Source organism: Sarcophilus harrisii, chromosome 3, assembly GCF_902635505.1.
Source record: "Sarcophilus harrisii chromosome 3, mSarHar1.11, whole genome shotgun sequence".
NCBI classification, from domain to species: domain Eukaryota; kingdom Metazoa; phylum Chordata; class Mammalia; order Dasyuromorphia; family Dasyuridae; genus Sarcophilus; species Sarcophilus harrisii.
The window spans coordinates 63,858,863-63,883,113 of record NC_045428.1 but is presented as its reverse complement, the minus strand read 5'-3'; the positions used below and the strand labels follow the sequence as shown (position 1 = coordinate 63,883,113).

At 40.4% G+C, this 24,251-nt stretch overlaps 1 protein-coding gene across 1 annotated transcript in view; it reads right to left on the bottom strand.

The window, feature by feature from the left end:
- Nucleotides 1-23,949, bottom strand: part of TMBIM1 (transmembrane BAX inhibitor motif containing 1) — a 37,892-nt gene extending 13,943 nt beyond the window's left edge. The window contains exons 1-2 of the mRNA XM_003765938.4: nt 23,833-23,949; nt 3,072-3,280 (exon numbers count right to left, since the gene is read on the bottom strand). Of these exons, the coding sequence (XP_003765986.1) occupies nt 3,072-3,243 (172 nt within the window). The 5' untranslated portion in view covers nt 3,244-3,280; nt 23,833-23,949. The remainder of the gene's footprint in view (nt 1-3,071; nt 3,281-23,832) is intronic.
- Nucleotides 23,950-24,251: the final 302 nt, after the last annotated feature.

Genomic DNA, 24,251 nt, shown 5'->3' with positions numbered 1-24,251 from the left:
GAGAGACTTGGGGTAAACCTGGCTAGGTGACACAAGGCATTGAGCACTGGATCTGAAGTCATAAAACTAGAATTCAAATCTGAAATTCAGGGGTTTGTTTACTAGCTGTGTGATTCTGGGCAAGTCTGCAGTTTGTCTCAGTTTCTCCATCTGTATGTAAAATTGGGATAATAATAGCATCTATCTTTCTGGGTTGTTGTGAGGATTAAATTTTTTTGCCCTTTTAGTCTCATTTTTCTTGTACAACATGATAAATATGGAAATATATTTAAAAGGATTGCACATATTAAAGTACATCAGTTTGCTTGCTATCTGGGGGAGGGGGAAGGGAGGGACAGAGATAAAATTGGCAATGTGAAAAACTCATAAATAAATATAAAAAGAAAGAATGTTTAAGTCTAGACTACCCTGGAGCTAAAGAATGAATGCCAATTCCATATCCACCTGTCTTTTGCATCTATCCCCTTCTAACAAAGCCTCTTCTCTAATTCAAGAATCTCTCTCAGACTATTGCAGCAGTCCCCAATTGGTTTCCCTGTCTCTAGTCTCTCTCCTTTCTACTCCATCCTTCACATAGCTACCAAAATGATCTTCCTAAAGCATAGTTCTAACTTTAAGAGGAAGTTTCAAGAAGCTTCAGTGGCTCCCTATGCTTGTGAAGAAAAAAAAATAATAACTACTCCATTTGGGATTTTTTAAAACCCTTCACAATCTGTCTCCAATTTTTTCAGGCTCATATCATATTATTTGGCCGGCTTATTGTTGCTTTTACATCATATTCCATCTCCTTCCGATTCCATCCTTTGCATGAGTTGTCCTGTCTCCAGTACCCGGAATTCTCTCCTTTCTCACTCCCAACTCTTAAAATCCCCAATTTCCTTCAAGGCCCCTCTGAAATGCCATTTCCTTTTTTGTGAGAAAGACTTTCAGAAACCCTTCAGTTGTCTTTTTCCCCATCGATATTTTTTAAAAAGAATTTTTTCTTAATTAGATGTAAAAAACAATTTTTAACATTAGTTTTTTAATTCTGAGTTCCAAATTCCCTCCCTTATTGCCTCTCTCATTGAGAAAGCAAGTAATTTGATCTAAATTCTACATATGTAATTACTTAAAATATATTTCCATATTAATCAGATGATGAAAGAAAACAGACAAAAGCACATTGGCACGTGTGCGCACACACACACAAACATAATATAGCATAAAAATATAGCATGAAATAGTATGTATTGATCTGCATTCAGACACCACCGATAGTATTTTTCATCACTGATTCTTTGGAATTGTTTTGGATCACTCCATTACTGAGAAGGGATAAATCATTCTGAGTTCATCTTTGTTCAATGCTGATGTTATTGTGTATATACAGACTTACACAAACTGATGCAAAGAACTAGTTCTGCTCATTTCACTTGGCATCAGTTTGTATAAGCTCTGCGATCTGTAGCTTTAGAGGGCTGACTGGAACACAGACAGGTTAAGTGACATGCCCAGGATCACACAGCCAGAACGTGTCTTGGATGAGATTGTAACCTAAATTATCTTGACTGGCACCAATGCCCAACTCCCTGTGCTAAGCTGGCAGCCACTTTGGATTTACCATGTATCAATTGTATCTACTCATCTGTAGATATGTTGTTTTCCCCTGCAAAAAAGAAGCCCTCTTCCCCATTTTTGGGAAGGGAGTAATGGAGGATGGAGCCTCAGCCAGTAGCTTAACACAGTCCTTTATAAACACCATAGGTTTTCTGAATTGAATCCACCAGACTTGGATCCAAGTGTTTCTCCTCGGCTTCCAAAAGTGAGCCGGGAGGGAGATTACGCAACCCCAGAGGTACCTGAGGAATTTCTCAAGGAAGAGTCCCACCATGGTAAAATGAATGGTTGGGGAGTGGGGATGGGGAAGAAGGTAACAACTTCCCCGGGGATAACTTTGAATAAGATCAGTATCTCCCAATTATAGAGATCAGAGTTAGACAAAGCATCTCCTCACAACCCCAAGGTAGGCCAGTTAAAAGGTATGCAAATTCTAGATGACTAGAAAAGTTCCCTTTCAAGTCCCTGAACAAGTCCACAGTGTCTAAAAGAGAGTAAGCACTTAATAAATACTTATTAAATTGAATTCTTATCCCAATTTTATTGGTAAAGAAGCTGAAGCTCAGAATATGTGAAGACCCAAGATCATTGGTCTCTTGGTTCCTTTCCAGCCCACCTTAGAGATATAACTTCTAGCTTTTTACAATCAGTCTTCTCAGAGTATGTGTTGTTCCATATGTTAAAAAGCAGATACGTTATGAGATATTGTCTGGAGGGAAGGGATGGGGGGATTTTTAGGAGGCTGGCAATTCCCTTTCCTCTGCTTAGTCTCAGAAAGCTTCATGGAGTAAACAGCCTTATATATTAGGTATCCAAGCACTTATTCCTGACTTAAGTATCATGAGAAAAATGATAGAAAAAATGATATAACCCCTACCATACCAGTTACCACCCAAAGTCCTTCATGATCTGTGTGCATCTAACCTAAAGCTGTGGCTTTTGAAGTTTGTAGACTTTTGAAGACTGAATTAATTTTCACATATTCCATTGTGCTGGGTAAACCAGATTTGCCTTATCTCATCCTGCCAAAATGTTCTTCCTGCCACTTTTTTTAATCTATGGCCCCATCAAATATGACCCATCCTCCTTCTTGGGTATCTCATGTGATATCCTTTCTTATCTTTTATGCTCTTATCATGACCTAATTACAGACTATTGATGTATAATCATATTAAGTATAAGACAATTTGTTGAATGGAAGTAAAGAGTCTGTGATCTTTACAAAGAATACATAGAAAGCTGCCCACACTGAGCACAGGAGAAGGATTATGGGAAGGGACCCCTTTCCACAAAGTCAAAACTCTAGTCTAGAAAGGAAGGGAGCTCGAGGAAGAGAGGAGACAGGAAAAGAGAGAGGAAGACAGGGAAAGAGGAGAAGGAAGAAAAAGATATTGATGAAAGTCTGAAGGAAGCCACAGATGCAGATGGAGATATTTATTGTTCTCATACTCAGTGCTCCCATCACTCCAACTTACCAAAATTCATGGGCATTGGATGGATGGGGGGCATCGGCTGAGGATAGCCAGCTGGGTGTCCATACCCAGGCTGGGGGTAGGCTGGGTAACCCCCAGGGTATCCTCCTGCTGGAGGAGGAGGATAAAGGGGGTTTCGGTCTTCATATGGAGGTGGAGCACTGGGGTTTGACATGGTTGCTCAAGATTGAGAGGATCTCAGCCTCCTGTACCTAGAGTAGAGAGACAACGAAAAATATCATCAGTATCCAATCCATTTCTCCTCTTTATGCTTTTTCTTTAGAGTGTTGTCCCCCAGTAGGACATCCCAGACCCCTTCTTATAAATATTACCTTCATGTGTAGACAGGATCTTTGCTTTTTACTTTCTAGACTCTGTCCCAGTGTTCTCCCTAACTCCTTTCCCCCCCACAATCCCCTCAGACCCTATCCCTCACTCAGTACCCCTTCCCCCAAGCCTCCCTCCCAAAGCCGCCCAGTCCTCTGCTCCTTCCTCCCTGCAAACTCCCTGGGTCAGCATCACTCATTGTCCCAAGCACTTTTCTGCACTGAGAGGAAGGACAGCAAGAAGGTTGGAGGTGAAACGTGGAAAATTCCTGAACATCAGCAATGTGGGACGGAAGTCACTGAGTCTATGAAATCACTTTATTTAGGGGTGTTCCAAAAAACCTTCTAAGGCCGCTGTTTTAGGGCAGGGCTTTATGGAGGCGGGGGACCGGCCACAGTCAAGTCACAGTTTCTTCCAGCCCAGGGAAGCACTGAATCCCAGAGCTAGCTGGGGCCCATGGAAGGGGTCAGCCCAGCCCCCAGAGCAGCTGACAGAGAACCGCAGGGCCGGGAGCCAGGCTGGGGTGGGGTCAGGGCTCTTAGCCCAGCAGAAAGAAGAAGAGAAGCAGCTTTCAGAAAATAGTCAAACAGGCTCAGGGTTGGAGAGGCCCTGGCTGGGGAGGGGGTATGAAAGAAGGAAAAGGAGGGATGCAAGTGGCAGCTGGGGGGGCAACTGAGGAGGTGGGGGTAGGTGAGAGAGCGTGGCAAACGGGGAAGGGAAGGGCTGGGACAAGACTTTCTGGTTTCTTCAAATAACAGACATGACTCAACTGACGGGCGTGGGAGGGTGGGCCTGGGGGGAGGTCTGTTTCCATGAGTAATTTTAATGTTGAGCTTGAGCTAAGCTAAAGTGGGGCAGACATTCTCATCACCTCTGAATCTGGGTGTGTCAGTGGTCACTTGTGTGGGGTATGAACTAGCAATTTTACTTAGGATAGCCAGAGAACCAAGCAGACTAGTATGAGGTAAGCAACAGGGAGCTACCCAAGCTTCTTGAGCAAGAGAGTAAGTCAAAATTGTGCTGTAGCAATAAAATTTGGCAATTGTGGGGAGGATGGATGGGGAAACCAATTAGAAACTAGAGGATATCTGTAGCCCAAATATTTACAGAGTCCAAGTTCCTCTTATCTCCCTTCTCCCTTTCTCCCTCTGCCTCTTTCTTCCTCCCTCCCTTTTCCCTCTTTCTTTCTCTCCTTCTCTGTCTCTGTCTCTCTGTGTGTCTCTCTCTCTCCTTTCCCTGTTCCTCAGCCTCTTTCTCCCTCCTTTTCTCCCTCCCTCCGCCTCCCGTCTCTCTGCTCCCTCTCCTTCTCTCCTTCTGTCTCTGTCTCTTCTCGTCTGTCTGTCTCTCTCCTTTCCCTCTCCCTCTCCCTCTCTGTTCTCCCTCCCTCCCTCTTTCCTTCTTTTCCTCCAATATCTCTCCCCCCTTCCCCCCTTCCCTCTCAGAGTCTGTCTCTCTCTAATTCAGGGGTCCTCAAACTTTTTAAATAGGGGCCAGTCCTCTGTCCCTCAGACTGTTGGAGGGCCAGACTATAGTAAAAACAAAAACTTTGTTTTGTGGGCCTTTAAATAAAGAAACTTCATAGCCCTGGGTGAGGGGGATAATCGTTCTCAGCTGCTGCATCTGGTAGTTTGAGGACCCCTGCCAGTCCCCAAAACTCTACAATGAAGCCATATAATCATACAAGACCACCTGGAAAAGCCACAAGATGCCATGCTCACGCCTAATCTTTCCAGGGTCCACAACAGGCTCTGTGGCCCATTAGCCCTCACCCTAGAATTTGATCTGACCCGGGTGGAAAACGAACTGAGCACTTGCAGGAAGTTATTAATTACCTTCCCAGCAGGTAAGAGATTACTCACACGAAGGAAAGTCCTGGGATTTAGAGTAGACAAAAAGTTACTGGGATGACCTCCTGGGCTCCCCATGCTACTTCCTTCCCAAAAAGATGCTCTCCCCAGTCTCAGTTCCTTTACACAAACAATCCCCACCCTTCTTATGTAAATGGGGAAAGGAGGCAGGAAGAGGGCTGAGGAGTCCCTGAGCCATTCCCAGGGCCAGCACTCATAGGAATATTGCTAGGACTCATATAACCAGTGCCTGCTCTGCTCAGCCCTTCTGAGGGTGGTGCATGGGGTTAGGACAGGGGTCTGTTCTCAGAAAAGGCACCAGAAAACACTGGAAAGAGTCCTGAACTTGAAGACCTTTCAAATCTAAGTTTGCCCCTTGCTGCTGCTAACAGAATGACTTTGGATAAGTCACTAAAGAGTCACAAAGCCTCAACGGGACATAGTTTCATCTGTAAAATGGGGAGGCTGGAATAAATGAATTCTGAAGATCTATGATCTTGTGGAAAACTTTTGGATTTCATGAAAGATATACCAGTTATATCAATCACAATGCCAGAGGGCCACCGATAAAGCATGCTGTCCAGCACCGGATAGAGAATATACCAAGATCAAACTTCTTGAATATGATCAGAAGAAGTGATTTTGCTTTGACTGTGAATATTTGTTTTTATTTTCCCCCACACTGAGATAAGGGAGTGGAAGAGAAAACAGATTGAAAAATGTTTTAAATATCCTTGCAGACATGGCTATTATTAAAATGTTTTGCATGGCTGCCCATGTGCAAACGGTATCAAATTCCTTGCCATCTTAAGGAAGATGAGAGGATGGATCAAGGGAGAGAATTTGAAACTCAAAATATTTTGAATGAAAGTTAATTTTTTGGGCATGTAATTAAGAAAAGACAAAAATTTTAAATTAAAAAAATTACATGTGAATATTCATGTATATGTATACATACATGTGTATGTTTTTAAATGTGTGTAGATATAGATATATTTCTCCATCCTTGCGATCTCTTTTAAAAATTAGCAAGAAATAATTTTCCAGGTCTCCATGATGTCTCAGGGGAAAAAAATGGATTATCTCATCTCCTCTCTTCTAACTTACAAGCGGTATGATTCAGAGAAAGGAAAGCTAGGAGGGAGGGAAGAGATTGAATAACAAGGCTTTGAGTCTGAATGGGTATTATCAAGAATTAGGAGTTATTTTCTACTGAGTCAGACCCATACAGATGAAACAAGGGGAAGGACTTCCTGATACAAGAGAACAAAAAGAATCCTCACCACAGAAATTCCTAAAAATATAAGTGTAAGTTGTTTTTTTGTTTGTTTATATTTGTTTTTAAATATCACGGGGATGGACTGACCAAGTGGGCTGAGTGCCCTACAAAAAAATGAATGAACAAGAGGAGAATGAAAACCTAAATTGATTGTATATATAAAAATCACAAAATACAGAACTGAATGGGGGAAACTAAGGCCTAGGGAAACTTTGTCCACAAATAATCAATTGTAAGAGCCAGGATTCAAACCAAAGGTGTTGGTCTACAAATCTAGCATTCTTTATTTTATTTATTATTATATATTATATGGCATAACAATATATTATGTTATATTAATGATATATTTAATATTAAATATTTTTTTTCTATTTCTGCTTCCACAGAATATCAAAGCAAGTAGAAAGTGCATTAGGCATCTAGTCCAGCATCTTATACTGTAGGTAAAGACCCCATAGGGGTTCTCATAAGTGAATGTGGAGGTTGTGAAAATTATGGTTTATTATCACTAAATATTTTATTTGTATACCTATTTTATATACTTATAAATCCAGAGTCACATAAAAATTTCTTGGGTGAAAAAAGGTCTTAAGTGGAAAAAGTTTAAGCCCTGATTCTAACACTTTCATTTTACAGGTTAGGAAACTGAGGCCCAAGGAAGATCTGCCTTGCTTCAAGTGAGAACCAGTTAGAGGGTAAGCAAGTGTATCTTCCTAATTCCCAGTCAGAGCTCTTTCCACAAACCAGACACACTCTTCACCCCACTCCCACCCCTGCCAAACTATCATTAGTTTAGTGTTTGTCGAAATTTTTTTTTGTTTATTTTGGTCACCGTGGACAAGGATAACCTTTTTACCTCTCTACTGTAAAATGGAGAAAAATTAGTCATTTAATAAAATGGACACCTACGAACTCACAGGGTTCTTGTGAGGATCAGATCAGGTAATATTGTAAAAGACGCTCGGCACTTGTAAGTGATATAGAAATGCCTTTTCTGATTATACATGTATAGCCTATATCGGATTGCTTGCTGTCTTAGAGAGGAAGTAGGAAAGGAAAGGAGAGAGGGAGAAAAACTTCTAACTCAAATGAATGCTGAAAATTACCTTTACACATAATTGGGGGGAAACTGTTTAAAAATGCTTTGACGAATATGGAAATATGTTTAGAAGAATTGCACATGTTTAATCTCTATCAGATTGCTTGCTATTTTGGTATGAGGGGAGGGAGAAAAATTTAGAACACAAGGTTTTGCAAAGGTAAATGTCGAAAACTATCTTTGCATGTATTTGGAAAAGTAAAATACTTTTAAAATTTTTAAATAAAAAATAAATGCTTGTTTTCCCTTATTCCTTCTATAAAAAACTTGTGATATTTCTACCTCCTGAAGATCATGACCATCCATCCCACCCTCACCTGGGGTTCCCCACAAACTGCCTCTCATTTCCTTGTCTGGATTAATGGAAAGAAAAAAAATGAAAGACAAAGAAGAGATAATATCTGGAGACAGGGAATAAGGACTTTAATTCTGGTTTCACTCTATGTGACGTTGAGCCTGTTCTAGTCACCTGTAAAAATATAAGGGTTGGGGCAGGTCATCTTCAGGTATCTTCCAGATCTCTAATTACTCTTGAAATCATCTGAGACCATACTGTCTGGAGGCAGGGTATAGGCCAGTGGCCACAGGAGTGTAGGGAATCTGTAATTATCTTTTTAAAAATAGATCATTATAGATAGCTGTTGTTTTTACATCACCTAGATTTCCCCCAGTCTCTCTCTGCCTCTCCTTCTTCCAGAAAGCCATTCTCTGTAAATATCTTAATAAAGGGATGTGTTACTCTAGTATTTCAAATGGATCAGGAAGACAACAAAATACAAAGCAGCCTTAGGTTCTCACCTTTCATTTGTATAAACCTTACATTTCAAGGAGAGGAAATAACATGTACACTGATAGTAAATTTCTAAAAATGTGCATACACAAAGTCTTATAAAAATGAATGTTGAGAAAGTATCTTTACATATATTTAAAAAAATAAAATAATATTGAAAATTTTAAATGAATAAATGAAAGGATGGGGCATCTAGGTAGAGTTGTAGACTAGCCCTGAAGACAAGAGGACCTGAGTTCAAATGCAGCCTCATATATTAGCTGTATGACCCTGGACAAGTTACCTAATCCCGATTGTTTCCTAAATAAATTTTTTTAAAATGTGTATAGTAATATTATAATCACTATATATATACATACTGCTTCAGGGCAAGGGGAGTTAATTGAGGACAGACCTTTGTAAAGGAAGCAGGAAGAGAGAACATTACAAGACAATCTATTCAAAGGCATCAAGTCAGGAAATGAAGTGTCATGTATAGGGAATGGCTGAAGAGACAGTTTGTCCTGGATGTAGACTTTGGGAGGGGACATAATGTGAACACAGTCAGAGAAAGATGGATAGATTGAAGCCAACAGGTGAAGGATTTAAAATGCCAGATAATTTTGTATAATATATAAAATATTATTTTAAAATGTTTTTAAAATAAAAATAAATGCACATTCTCCCTTATTTCCCCTAAAAAAAAGCCCATAGAATCTCTAGCTCCTGAAGATCATGGCCATCCATCCCACCTCCACCTAGGTCTCCCCACAGACTGCCCCCCATTCCTTTCTTGGATTAGTGGAGAGAGAAAAATGACAGACAAAGAAGAAATAATGTATGGAGACAGGGAATTGGGGCTCCAATTCTGGTTTTAGTATTTTCTATGTGACTTTGAGCTTCTTGAACAAGTAACACCCTCAGACCTGGCCACTTGAGAGGCTAAGTAGAGAAGGGACTAATGCGGGGAGAAGCTGAGGGCAAAAACAGAACTACTGACAGAGACCAGGAAAAGGGTCACCAGAATCTCAGCAAAGGTGGGGCATCCCAGTGGGAAAAAGGGGACTGCAGGGAGATTGGGGAGGTGGAACCAAGAAGGTCTGGCAACTGAGTAGATAAGGGGATGAGTTTAGAATGAGGAATCAATGCTACATCTCTAAAGTTGCTAATCTGGATGACCCAAAGGAAGTTGACAAAAATAAATAAGTTGGGGGTTAAAAAAAAAATGGATTTAGGGGCAAAGAGAATGAATTCCATGTTAGAGAGGTTCCACAAGCCCATGGGCATATCAAACTGAAGAGTCCATTTGTAATGGAGAGTGGGATTTTAGGAGGAGGTTGGATTTATGAATTTGGCACTTGTTAACATAGGGATAACAACTTATGACAGGACCACCAAGGGATAAAGTATAAAAAAGAAGTTCAAGGCTTAAATTCTGGGGTTCCCTGCAATATGGATGATCCAGCAAAGAAGAGTGAGACAGGTAGGGAGTCAGAGGAAAAAGTAATGTCACAAAAACCGTGGGAGAAGCAATATGATTCCCAACTCTCCTTTAAAGCCTTTACCCCAGAGACTGAACGTAAATCAACACATTTTTCCTTGTTTTTTTTTTCATCTCGTGATTCTTCCCTTATGTTCTGATTTTTCTCTCAACATGATTCGGAAAATGTATATTTTTAAAAAATTAATGTACATGTAGAACCAAAAAAAAAAAAAAAAAGAAAGAAAACAATTTTAAAAAAAGAAAAAAAAAAGCTTTATTTTATATTAACAGCAAAGTTATAGAGTTCTTTCCAAGGTTGAGATGAACAGTTAGATGAGTCCATGGAATGGAAAGGGAAGAAAAGACTGATGTGGAGAATCCTAGAGCCAGGGGAAAGTAGGCTTACCAGCTCTGGCCTTAACCAGTTGAGGGTCCTGGACAAAACAAATGCTCTTCCTCCTACGGCCTTCCAGATGCTTTTTCTGATTGTTAGTAAAGGGGGCTGGACTAATTTCTGAGATCCCTGCCAGCTCAAACATTTTGTGATGAGACATTTTCTGAAGGAGCTTGATATTTAAGGCCTGCCCTTTGTTCTATCCAGAGGCTGATTCAGCCTTCTTTTTCTAGACAGAACAGTAGCAAACTGATTTCAATACACTCCCATAAAAAGCCCTTGATGATACCACAGTGAGGGGTGACCCACAGAGCAGACTACTGGGAGGAGCAGGACAAGTCTGGCCTTGGGCATCCTCAGCTTGTTTAAATAGGTCATATTTTAATAGCTGCCACAGTTTATCTTTTATTCTTCTCATTTGGTATCAAGTTCTATCTCTGCTCCAACAAGTTAAACTGGAAATATCTACCACTTCGGTAACCAGTTATTTTCTGTTAATCTATATTCATAATTTATTTCTGGTGATAATATTTGATATTTCAAGACCTTGTGGCTCTAATTCCCTTTCTTCTTGGAGAAAATGTTCATAATTATAAGCATCTAGGTATTCAGTACTTGGAATTAGGAAGACCAGAGTTCAAATACAACTTAAGACACTGTGTGATCTACTGGTCATCCTGCCATTTAGGGGAGGGGGTGGGGGGGTAAGAGGTGAAAAATTGGAACAAGAGGTTTGGCAATTGTCAATGCTGTAAAGTTACCCATGTATATATCCTGTAAATAAAAGGCTATTAAATTAAAAAAAAAAAAAGACACTGTGTGATCCAAAGCAAGTCACTTAACCTTTGCCTCAGCTTCCTGATCTGTAAAATGGGGTAGTAGTGATAAAATGAGATATCTGTAAAGCACTTTGCCAACCTTAAAGGATTTTTTATATATATATACACACACACACACTATTATTGTTGTTGTTATGTGGTAGTATTTCTTTTTTTCCCTTTTTTTTTTATTAAAGCTTTTTATTTACAAAACATATGCATGGGTAATTTTTCTACATTGATCCTTGCATAGCCTTGTGTTCCAAATTTTTCCTTCCTTCCTTCCACCCCCTCCCCTAGATGGCAGGTAATCTAATACATGTTAAATATGTTAAAATATATGTTAAATTATATATACACACACACATACATATTTATACAATTATCTTGCTGTACAAGAAAAAATCAGATCATAAAGAAAAAAAAAACACTGAGAAAGAAAACAAAATGCAAGCAAACAACAACAGAAAGAGTAAAAATGCTATGTTTGGGTCCACACTCAGTTCCCACAGTCCTCCCTCTGGATGCAGATGGCCCTCTGCATCACAAGAGTATTGGAACTAATCTGAATCATCTCATTGTTGGAAAGAGCCATGTCCATCAGAACTGATCATCATATAATCTTGTTGTATGGCAGAATTTCCTAACCTGGGATCCATTAACTTAAAAAAAAAATTTTTTTTATAATCATATATCAATATAATTGATTTCCTTTGAAATTCTATTTACTTTGTATATTTCATTGTTCTGAGAAGGGATCCAAGGGTTTAAAAAAGGTTAAAAACAATGGATACATAGATGTGAGGGCTTTTACTAGTCTTTCTGTTCTTTCTTAATCCTTGAGCCAATTTACCAATTTTGGGGGGGATAATGTGTGTTTTAGGGTTTTTTTTTTTTTTGGCCATCTTCCCCTTTTTAATGAAGTCACAGACTAATCAAAGAACTTGGATGGTCTTACAGAGTTCTTGGTAGAGTTAATATTATCATCAAGATAAACAGTGGAATCAGAAGAATTAGTACATTTTAGGGGGAAAGGGTAAGCTCAATTTGGAACCCATTTTATTTAGGTTTCTGATTGTGGCTCTTCATTTTTGAAGAGGACCAAAATGGCATCACTATGTTAGAATCGAGTTACAGTGTGTCGGACTGTGGCTGATCAGACCAACACAAGCCTGGAATGCTCTGCCATGGGTTGGACACAAATAGTCCACATGAACATTTGGGATAACTTCTCTAACTCTGCATATTTCAATAATGTTCCAATGGAGTCACCGAAGTCTGAGCTGCTGGGGAAGAGTAGAGAAGGATAACCATTTATCAGGTATACTCTCGAGGGGAATCAGGAGCACTGAATTTGGAATTAAAAGAGGAGTTCAAATCTTATGAGATTCTGAGCAAATTTCTTCATCTCTATGGATCTCAGTTCCCTACCCATAAAATGACTTCATAAATGTGGTCCCTTCAAGTTCTAGATCTAACCTCTGAAGTGACAGGTTTCCACTGAATCCTGGCTCAGAGGTAGGATCCTCCTCAACCCCTCCCTATTGCTTTCACTTTTCTCATCTGGGAAAACAAGAATCTAGAAACAATGACTTAGCTGAAACCCAGATCTGGGAACTACCCATGGAGGAAAAAAACAGGCTCTAGTCCTAGGCTGCCAGTTCCTCCTAGAATACTTTCTCACCAGAGGCAGTTAAAAATACAAAGTCCTGGAAGAGAATGGGGGAAGGGCATTGGGAAATGCCCGGAAGTCTCAGATTCTGACTTAATTCTATTCCTATTGGTGATCCATGACAAATTACTTTGCCTGTCTGGCTTCGGTTTTCTTATCTGGCTAATGAGGGAGGATTGAGGATTGTCCTAAATGACCTTAAATATCCCTTTCACCTGTAATTTTTTTTTTAAATAATAGCTTTTTATTTTATCAATACACGCTAAGATAGTTTTCAACACTGACCTTTGCAAAAACCTTGTGTTCCAAAATTTTCTCTCTCTGCCTCCCCACCCCCTCCTATAGATAACAAGCAATCCATTATATCACTTGTAAATCTTAAGATCTAACAGTAAATCTACATATTTGATGATACTACAGTAGAAAGCAATTGTTCTTCTGCAACAATACAGAGGCTGGGACAATAAATACCGCAAGTTAACCAAGCTGACTTCCTCAAGATTCCATGATATCCTGACAGCTGTCAGAAGAAAGCCGGTGAGCCAGTTAAGAAAAAAATCATAGATCCAAGACATTAGGGCTGGAGCAGACTTCTGAGATCACACAGTCCAACTGCTTCACTTAACAGGTAAGGAAACCAAAGCCTAGAGAACTACACTTACTGAAGATTTACCTTAATTTTACTCACGTTCACCTGGCAAGTTCATGGCAGTCCTCTGCCCTTTTCATTACATCATGCTGCCTCAGGAAAAAAAAGTAGTCCATAAGCTAGGAAAGAAAGAACTTCAAGACTGACCGTGACTTATTAAACCCCAATCCTGGGTTTACTGCCACCATGGACCTCCTTGCTCCTTATTCTCATGCTGCTGAATGTGGCTACAAGATCCGGTTGGTCGACAAGAAGTCACCCCAGACTTCTACGTTCTGACTTTTGCTGGGTCCTCATTACACAACAAAGTTTTTACTCTGATGGAATTGATTCAACATCCCATTCCCCAGGGAGATGGTTTCTAAGATTATCTTCTTTCCTCCAAAACCCAAATCCTTCCCTCAGTGGTCTCACTTAAGGACCATCCGGGTACAGCCCGCCCTAACACATTCTCTCCTCTCTTCTCTGAGAATATGGTGACCTTTCTCCTGATCAAAATCAATTCTTCTCCTCCTTCTTTCTCCTTTTTTTCCCCATTCTCTAAGAGGATCATGACATCAGTAAGGTGACATGGAAGTGAACTGGATTTAAGTGAGGGAAAAGCTGAGCAAAATCACCACCCTCACTTTTTCCTCTGGAGCCATCTGGGTTCACTGACAAGATACAGATCAGAACAACTAGAGATGGCCCCATGACCAATCCTCCTTGGCATTCCCTTGAAGCCCTCATCAATCTTCAAGGACTTTCTCATACTGGTTCCTTTCCTATGGCTTACAAACATACCAAGTCTTTTTTCCTTCTTTCACAATACCATCCCCTCACACTATCATCCCATCTCTCTCCTGGATTTCTTAACCAAATTCCTAGAAACAGTAGAAGCGTGAGTGACTGTTCTGAAATGTTAACTCACAACTGTATTTAAACATATTTTGTGACCTTTCCTTTGGGTCAAAATTTCTAAAAATATTAACACAACTTGGGAAAGAGAAAGCACGGGAGAGCTTGGAAGGACTATGTAGATCTGGATATTTTTCTAAGCTAAGAGAGATTGAATTTAGAATAAATTTATATAAAAATTGCTTCTGGCTGAGTGCATGCCCATTAGTTGGAAAATGGCTGAATAAATTGTGGTATATGAATGTTATGGATTATTATTGTTCTGTAAGAAAAGATGAGCAGGATGAATACAGAGGCCTGGAGAGACTTGCATGAACTGATGCCAAGTGAAATCCTGAGCAGAATCAGATCATCATCGTACAAGGAAACAAGAAGATTATACCATGATCAGTTCTGATAGACTGATGGAAAAGAGCCGTCTCTTTTCAACCATGAGATGATTCAGGCCTGTTCCATTGCTCTTGTGATAAGGAGAGCCATCTACATCCAGAGAGAGGGCTATGGGAACTGAGAATGGATTATAATATAGCATTTTCACTCTTTTTGTTGCAGTTTGCTTGAATTTTATTTTCTTTCTCATTTTTTTATGTTTTGATCCAATTTTTCTTATGCAGCAAAATAACTGTATAAATATGTATGTCTGTCTTGGAGTTAACATATATATTTTACCATGTTTAACATATATTGGATTACATGCTATCTAAGGGAGTGGAAGGAAAATTGGAACACAAGGTTTTTTAAGGGTCAATGTTAAAAAATTATCCTTGCACATATTTTTAAAATAAAAAACTTTAATTAAAAAAGAAAAAACAAAATAACTGTAAACAATTAAAAAAATTTTTTAAATTACTTCTGGTAGACATGTGCCAAAATTTCAGAAACCAGTATTAATTTTTTTTTCTTCAACAATGTAAGGAGCGAGAAAGTGTACTGAGCTTCAAGACATCTGTGTTTTCTTATCTTCCTCTTACATGATCACTTTTCTAGGCCTTAAGTTCCTGAACTGACAAAAGGGGAGTAGAGGGGGCAGAAAGGATGGTCTGGTCAGAATATCTTAAAGGGCCCTTCCAGTTCTGACATCCTATGATTCTCTGATGTTGGCAGAGAAGTAAGAGGGCTGCAGCTGCAACAGAAGTGATAGAAATTGGGAACAATTAACTTCCAGAAGCAAAGATCAAAACCTTAAGAAGGAATAAACAAAACAAGTGGAACCAGGAATGCACTGTACACAATAACAGCAAGATTGTGCAATGATCAGCTATGAAAGACTTGGTTCTTCTCAGCGGTTCAATGATCCGAAGCAATCCCAATAAACTTTGGCTAGAATATGCCATCTATATCCAGAAAGAGAACCATGAAGACTGAATGTAAATTAATACATGCTATGTTCACTTTATTTCTTTTTCTTCTACTTTTTTTTCTCTAGCGGTTTTTTCCCCTTTTGTTCTGATTTTTCTCTCACAATATGATTCATAAAGAGATGTGTATTTAAAAAAATAATGTACAAGTATAACAAAAAAGTGATTTAAAAAAAGGGAGGGGGAATAAAGAAAGAAGGAATAAGGCAAAGTTTTACATTCAAGAGAGCTCTCTGTACTCTCAATCTGGAGCAAAGACCCAGAGTGATTGATGCTCCCAAGGAACATCTATTAGATCTCCAAACCAGTCTGGAAAGTCAGTGACTATTTGGAAACTTGGTCTCCAAATAGCAAAGAGGAAGCCCCAAGAACTTTGGCACATGGAAGAGTTATTGTTCCAGGATCTGCCAAACAAAGACTCTACTCCTAGTGTTTAGAAAGAAGGCATGAAAAAGGAAGAGCCAACCTATCCAGGAAAGCTGCCTAACTCCTTGCCAAAAAAATCATGTCCAGGGTGGGACTGGAAAGAACTGCTCAGAATGGGCTTTTCTCAGAAAAACCCCACCCCTCTCTACGCTTCTGAGAAGCTTAGCCCTAAATCTTACCCTGGCCCCAGTCCCACAGCTCACTCTGCCTCCTAATCCAAAGGATTCTACCCCAGTCTATTTCCCCTTCACTCAATCCATCAATTCACATCACACCATTCATTTTATTTCGTACACAGGAATACCAGAAGGGGTGAAGTGAGTCAGAAAGAGTCAGGAACAGGTCATACAAAAGCACTGCTAACCATACTTACTGAAGCTTTTGGGGTATGGTTATGAAATTCCTGATCCAAATATGGACCTAACAATCTAGAACAGATTATGGGGGGAAAAACTATGGAGGGAAAACTGGAGGCTTGGAAATTCTTACCCAGGCTATGCAGTATCCCCTTGGCCATAAATTCCCCTCATTTCCGACCTAGCTTTGGCCATTATCTAAAAACATAACACTTATTCTCCCTCTCTCTCTCCATTCCAGGAGAGCCCAGGAATGTCACAAAAGGGAGACACCCACTCTTCCACTTCACACGTGTCCCTCTTGCCCAGACATGTTGCTCTCCCTAAAGTAAAGGAGTAAATAAGCCTGGTATTTGACATCTGATTCCTGTCTTCAGCTCATGTCACAGAATCACCAACTTTTCCAAATGTCATTGCCTGTCCAACCCTTGTCTATGGAAAAGGAAGCCCCTATCTCCAATCCAGTTGGAAGCAGAGAAGGCTCCCCTGTGCTGACAGGGTTCCCAAAAAAGGAGACACAACTCTCGGGGAAGTTAAAAAATTACTCTAGGCAGTGAGAGGGAGGAGCCAGAAACTCACAGTAGCCCCAAATGCCACTAGGATTGCCTTCACTCTCCCTAAAACTGGCCCTTTCTGGGCATTTATTGATAAAGGGTCAAGAAGGCTTGTTTAAGTATAAGTGTGAGTCTCCTCCCATCCTGCTACTATTTCCCCTAAAGAGAAGGCCAGCTAGGGACAGGAAGGGGTGATTTCAATAAAATTAATGGTCTGGATCTACAAGATAAAAAGGCAAAGGAAACAGTTTTCAGAAGGGAAGGCTGACAACAAACTGGTAAAACAAAACTTAGGGGGTCTACTTGCAATTTCAGATTCACTGACTAACTACAATGCTGACCTTTTATCTATCCACCTTTTTTCCCCAACTTTGAACCTTATTAAGTTTATAAAATTAGAACTACAAGAAGCCTTGGCTGGCCCCTCTTTCCAGTCCCTTATTTAACTGATCAAGACACTTAGGTCCCAACTACTGAATCAAGTTCACCAAAGGTACCTAGGTAATAAAAAGTCCAGTTGGGATTCAAATCCTGGGTCCTCTGACCTGAATTCTTTCCACTAGTTCCTGCTGCTTCTTTTCCTCCATTTACCTTTTCAAGGCAGGAAGGATGGATGGCCATGATGAACAACAAACCAGAAAGAGAACAATACCCTCTTCTCATCCCTTCTCCATTCTCCAGGGATTCAACCTCCTCAATTCCACCGAGACTAGGCCTGCAGGCGGAGTCATCCAAGAGATGAATGAAAGAGGGGACAGGCAAACCACAAAAAGAGGAGACAAGGAGAGACCTGGGGAGGAGGGTAGTAAGGTCCATTTTACTTAAGGTCAGCCCAGGGAGAATGGCTGAGCACCTGTCACACTGTGCCCTACACTGTCTGTTGTTAAGAGGGGAGCAAAGAGAAAGAAAATGCTTCTCGAGATATACCAGTAAGGGAAACACTAACAATATAAAACCTATTCATTTGGAAGTGAGTTATTCCTTTCCCAAAGGAACATAAATACATCGAAATATATTCTGGTCTTGTTATTAACTCTCATGTGAAAAGAGGTCAAGAAGAAGCAAGTTTTATTTTCTGCACCATTCCTGGAAGTGAAACAATTGGATGTGGAAATATATCTATATTGTAGTGACATTATTAAGACTAATATAATCTGCAGGTTTGTTGAATCCAATCTTTCTGGACCTCAGTAGACTAGATCATCTCTAAGATCCTTTGCAGCTCCAACAATCTATATCCTGAAGTCCTTTTCTATGTTAACATTCTGTCTTAAGATCCTTTCCAACTAAGAACATACTATGTTCTAAAGCATCTTTTTTTCTTGATTTTTTTTTACGGATACTTTTTTTTTTTTTAAACATCATTGTCACTTCCCAATGATTAATGATTCTTCCCAACCTGCCTTCATAACAAAGAAATACAGACAAGCAAAATAAATGGATACACTGATCATGACTACAAACGTATGTGTTGTTCTATACCCCTAGTCTAACCCTCTCACTGAGAAATATGCTTCAACACAACTCTATTCCAAGAACAAAGCACTGATCAATTCTGAAGCCTTTTTGTATTGTTTTTCCTTACATTATTTTGACCAATGTATGAATTTTAGCCCCTTAATTCTGCTTACTTCTTTCTTTTTCAGCTCATACAAGTACCTCAAATTTTTCTGAATTTTACTTATTTGTCATTTCTGACAGAACAATAACAACCTATGACATTTCTATACCAATTTGTTTAACCACTACCCAATCCACACATTCTACTTCCTACTAATTTTTTTTGATATTACAAAAATTTTGTTATGAAGATCTAAGAGCTTTCCCTCTGTGTTTGCATTGCTCTGCAAGAAACCTTGGACTTGGACTTTTGTTAACATCTTGTAAATTAAAAACGAACTCCTCTGTACAGTAAAGTATACTATACTACTATTTAACAATACAAAGCTGTGTAACAATAAATAGCTTTGGAAACTTGGGGAAGTTCCCTTGGGGGAAAAAAAGAACTTTCCTTCTGTCCCTGACCTCCTTGGGGTCAATGTCTAGTAATAGTATCACTGATTTAAAGGGTATCTAGGTTACTGACTTTTAAGTATAATTCCAAATTGTTTTCCTGGATGGTTATACAAAATTCATTTCCATCAGTAGTGCACAGAGTGTACCTGTCATTCCACAGCTCCATCAGCATTTCGATTTAAACATTTTCTCTTTTAGATCCTAACATTCTATGTTCAACTCATTCCAGAGATGATATTTTATGATTCTAAGTTTGTATTTTATTCCAGAAGACTAAAGGGTAGAAATGATTCAATTCAATTTCATTCCTTTTATAGTTATTAACCTGAAAGAAACTAATCTCAAACCCTCTCGTGTGGGAGATCTGCAAGCCTTGAAACTCCAGCTCTATAGATACTTGTAAGAATCAGAATAGGTAAAGATGACAGTATTCGCCCACATATAAACACAAACAAGCTGAAAGGAGGCAGCCAACATGAGATCTGAAACTAAATGATTTCTAAAAAGCCATCATGAGGTGTTATGCAACATTATGAGTAGTATTCGGGTTAAAGGACCAGAGATTATTTTCCATCTATATGGCTTTTGTCTGAGATCCCAATGTCTGCTATTCAGCCTCTGAAATTTAATAGCTTTTTAACCCTGGGCATATTTAACCCTTCTGAGCCTCATTTTCCCCATTTGAGAAATATCATGTTGTCATAAAAAGAAACTGAGACACAAAGTTCTAAGTAAAAACAATTTATTAGCAAAGGATGGGTTTGCTAATAAATAGGGTCTCAGCCTCTTCAGCAAGTCAATTCCTTGAATGAAGGCTGATACATCATTTTTACAAACAAAAGGGGGAGCATCCAAAAACTAGAGGCTAGCATTACAGATAGGGGAAACAAGAAAATCTTGAAAATCAAGAACTTAGTCCTTAATCAAAACTTTTTTTCCCCACTTTGTCATTAGGAGTGGCAGACCAATTGACTATATCAGCAAGAATATCTATTGGTGTATAGATAACAGAATTCTTCTGTGGTATAAAGACAGTTAATCGGTATAGAGATAATAGACTTCCCCTTAATTAAGGTGATTTATTTATAGGAAAACAACTTTCATCCTTAACTCAGAAAAAAAAACTGAACTTTAAATCTATAAATTTCTAAACATATCTCAAAGACCAAGAAATATGACATATAAAATGCAGGAAAGTTATATGGAATAGAGGTGATTACAAAATAGAATCAATTGATTTTCTCAGTAACTACCTACTTCATAGGGGGAAATGCTTTGTAAAACAAACTAAAACATTTTAGGCTACTTAAAATCAAGAGAGAGAAGAAACAAACTGACTTAGCTGAAAGAACATTGGACTTGGGAGTAAAGCTATAAGGGTCTAAATTCCACTACCAGAAGTTGCTGGCTGGGAGCTAGTTACAGGGAAAGTCATCTTAACTTTTCTGTATTTCAATTTCCTCATTGATAAAATGGGAATAACAATGCACATATTTAGTATATCAGACACATTGTAATGTACTTTATATCCCACACAGCACTACAGAAATGTGTTATTAGTTATTATACAATCCCTTACCTATGTTAAAGGATTGTTATGAAGATCAGTGAAAATCTTTTTAAAAAAAATAGAAAGCATGACCACTCTTGGCCCTAGAGAAAAAAATAAGATATGCACACATCTCCCTCCTTTCATTGGAGAAGTGGGGACAACTGTGGGTGTGGTACATTGCTTTATGTTTCATATATTAGACAGAGTTGAAATGCCAGTTTTACAGAATTATTTTCTTTTTTAATTTTTGTTTCCACGGAAGTATTGTGGATCAGGAGAAAGGCAAAAGGACATTTTTTTTTTAAATTTAAATTGGAAATCTAAAACAAAAATTTTCAACAACAAAATTTTTAAGTAAGAAATACTAAGTCAAAGTCATTTGCATTATACTGAAAGGTCTACATGATAATAGAAATAATAGATATCTGGGTTCTAATCCTAAATTGATTATCTACTTTTGCATGCTAGATCCCTTTGGTAGTCTGGGGAAGCCTATGGACCCTTTTCAGAATGTTTTTAAAGGCAAGCAATAAAATATATGGGATCACAAAGGAAACAAAGTTTATTTAAATAGTCATCAAAATAGTTTTTTTTTTTTAAATGTTCACAGACCCCAGGTTAAGAATCCCTGCACAATGATGATGATTTTAGTGTGCTTTTCAGTCAATTAACAGGTGATATTTTTGAATGCTGTTATCTAAACCTCTGAGGAATAAACTCTAGAAAGATTCTTTCTATAAGAACCTTTAAGAAACAGCCATCATCTCCTGCTAAGGCAATCTAAGTTCATTCAACCATACAAATGAGTGGTACATGTACAACCATGTACCATCCTCCCCCTGGGGTAGTCAAAGATTAGGGATCCCTCCACACACACACACACACACACACACACACACACTTCTTATTGAAGATTTGAGGGAGAATGAATAGAATAGATGTCCTTTGTTAAAGTAAATTCTTGGCTGGAGCCTTTCCCTATTCCCAGAGATAGAGTGACTCCACAGAGGTGATCATTAATTACTTCCCAACTCATTTTGACATCTAAGCATCTCCAAGCACCAAACCCTGTCATTATTTTGCAACTGAAGCCCCATGACATCTCTCTCACCCTGAGGAAAGCCAAAGATGCAGAAAGCCAAGAATCATGTCTCTTGATGCTGGACAACACAGGGCTCCCCTTTTCCAGGTTACAAACTGGAGGGAAGGGGTCCCTTTAATCATATCCAGACTAACACAAAGTAATCTGACAGAAGCACCTGGCTCTTTAGGCAGCCACAAACCAGGCCAATCCAAATCGAAACCAAATCTGCCCCATAGGATGAATATTTTAGGCCCCAGAGAACCAGACACCAGAGCTGCCTTCCATGGCTTCGAACTCTGCCCCTGGCTCCCAGTCACAGAACTCATTCTGAGCCATGACCCCATTATCCCCAACACATACAAGCCCAAGGTGGGGGGAAGGGAAGGGAATGAGCTACAAAGAGACACGGAGGGAGGAGGAGCCAGGACTGAATGCTGACTCATTAAGACCCCAGCAAACTCTACTAATCAGGCCTGAATTTGCCATTTCATCTCCCCCTCACAATGTACCCTCTATTCTACCTTTACTTTCCCATAGTCCCTCTCCTCTATATTCCTTCTCTACACTAACTCCCCCACTTGCCTTCAGACCCCTCATTCTACTGCACAGGAAGCTGAGAAGTTTAGTTGGAAATGCAGGGCATCCATCTCCCAAGGCTAAGTCCATTACAAGGTGACTGAAAACAGAAATAAAGCCTTAGGGATGGAGTGCCCACTTGCCTGCTCCAAGAATCCAGGGCTCTCCCTCCACTGTCCATTTCTTTTTGGTCTGTGAGTAGCTCCCATTCCAACATCCCATTCCTACACAAATTAAAATGATGCTCAAGTACCAATTTCAGTGGGAAAAAAAAATCTGACAGTAGTCGTAGGACCCGGTCCGATTCTGACTTTGTATTTGTGAGATCCTGAATAAGTGTCTTAGTTTTATGTTAGGAGAAGGTTGGATGAGGTGTCCTGGAGTGCTAAAGTCTACCAAGGTGTACTTACTATATATCAATACCTATATATCCAGGGTCAAGTAAAAAGATTTTTTTTTTTTTTTTCAGTAAAAAGGGGTGGAGAATGGAAAAAACTTCAAGAAGCCCTGCTCTAGGCAGTCTCTCTTTTGGTAGCCTTGGAGATTACTCAATCACACAACCAAGAGATGCGTAAAAACCCCCGACCGACACACCCTGGCAGGCAGCCAAAATAATAAAACAATAACAAAATAAAAACAAAAACACAATGGCAGAGGGAGAAACGCGCTGGCCAGGGAAATACACAAGTACACATTCATATATAGTACATAAACACAAAGAATACGTACTAGGATGAAACGAGGCCAGAGGCCCCCAGAGCTAGGGAGTCACCCGCCTCAAATCCAAATAAACTAGTAAGGAGAAAGCAACAGATCCAAGACCCCTTATCTCGCCAGCTCCTATGAAAGCTGAATATAATCCTGGGCAAACTACCCAAGTAGGGAGAGGACAGAGAAATGCGGGCCGTCCCAGGCTTTCCCCTTCCCTTTTCCCTTTCCCTTCCCCTTCTCCGCCCCATTGCCATACACAGCTCCAATCAACCAACAAAATTATAAATAAGCTTCGATCACTGGCCAGGCACGCCAAGTTTCTCAAATTCCAACCGAAGAGACCACGTCCACGGAAATGGGGAGACAACCAATACACAGCGACGGGACGGGGCAGGGTCGCGAGGGAGCTCCCCGGCAGCCGGTGGCTCGCGCTCCTGAAATTGGGTCTCGAAGGCAATTAGGGATTCCAGGAGATGGGGGTGGGAAAAGGAAGCGTGTTCCTGGCACGGGGATAACGAGAGCAAACACTCACACAAGAGGGGAGGGTAGAGTTTCGTTTCGTTTCGGGGGCGGGGGAAGACAGCAAAAAAGCCAGATTGAAGGGTTCCGAGAGTCCACGGAGGGAAGTATCCAAAGTCTGGGAAGTTGCGAAGCGCTCGATTCGCGTGGAGTTTTTATAACACTGGGTCTTAGAGGCAACAAGGAGCCACTGAAGTAAGTAGGAGTTAGAGGTGACGTGATCAGATTTGGGCTTTAGGGAAATTACTTTGGCGGCTGCGGGAGAAAAAGCTTGGGAAGGCCTAGCGGAGAGAAGCCCCTTCCCACCTCCCAGGCCGGACCCCTCCCCATCCTTCCTGCCCCCTCCCCAGGCTCCCTCCCCGAGAAGCTCCTTCCTACCTGGCGGCCGGCTGACCCGCGCAGCTCGCTACGCCTCCGGACACTCGGGGTCTGGCTGGGCTTAGTTTGGAACTAAGTCCTCGCTGCCCCCACCCCCGGAGCCGCCCCGAGGAGGGCGGGGCCACAGGGCTCCCATCGCTCCCCACAGCCTTCTTGCCACCCCCTGCCCCACCCGGCAGCATCCGCTCTGTCCGCAGAGGGCGCTGAGGAGTCTCGGCCGCGCCTCCACTGGTACCAGTGGCCGCCGCCGCCTGTGTGCCGGCTTTGCCCAGTGCTGCCCTCCCCCTCCTTGTGTGATCCCACCCGTGCGCTCTGGCTTTCCATTCCCCCCTCCTCTAGTTCAGTGTGTGTGTGTGTCTGTCTTCCCTCTCAGTCTCTCTCTGTCTCCATCTCTGTCCCCTCCTCTTTTTCTCTCTTTT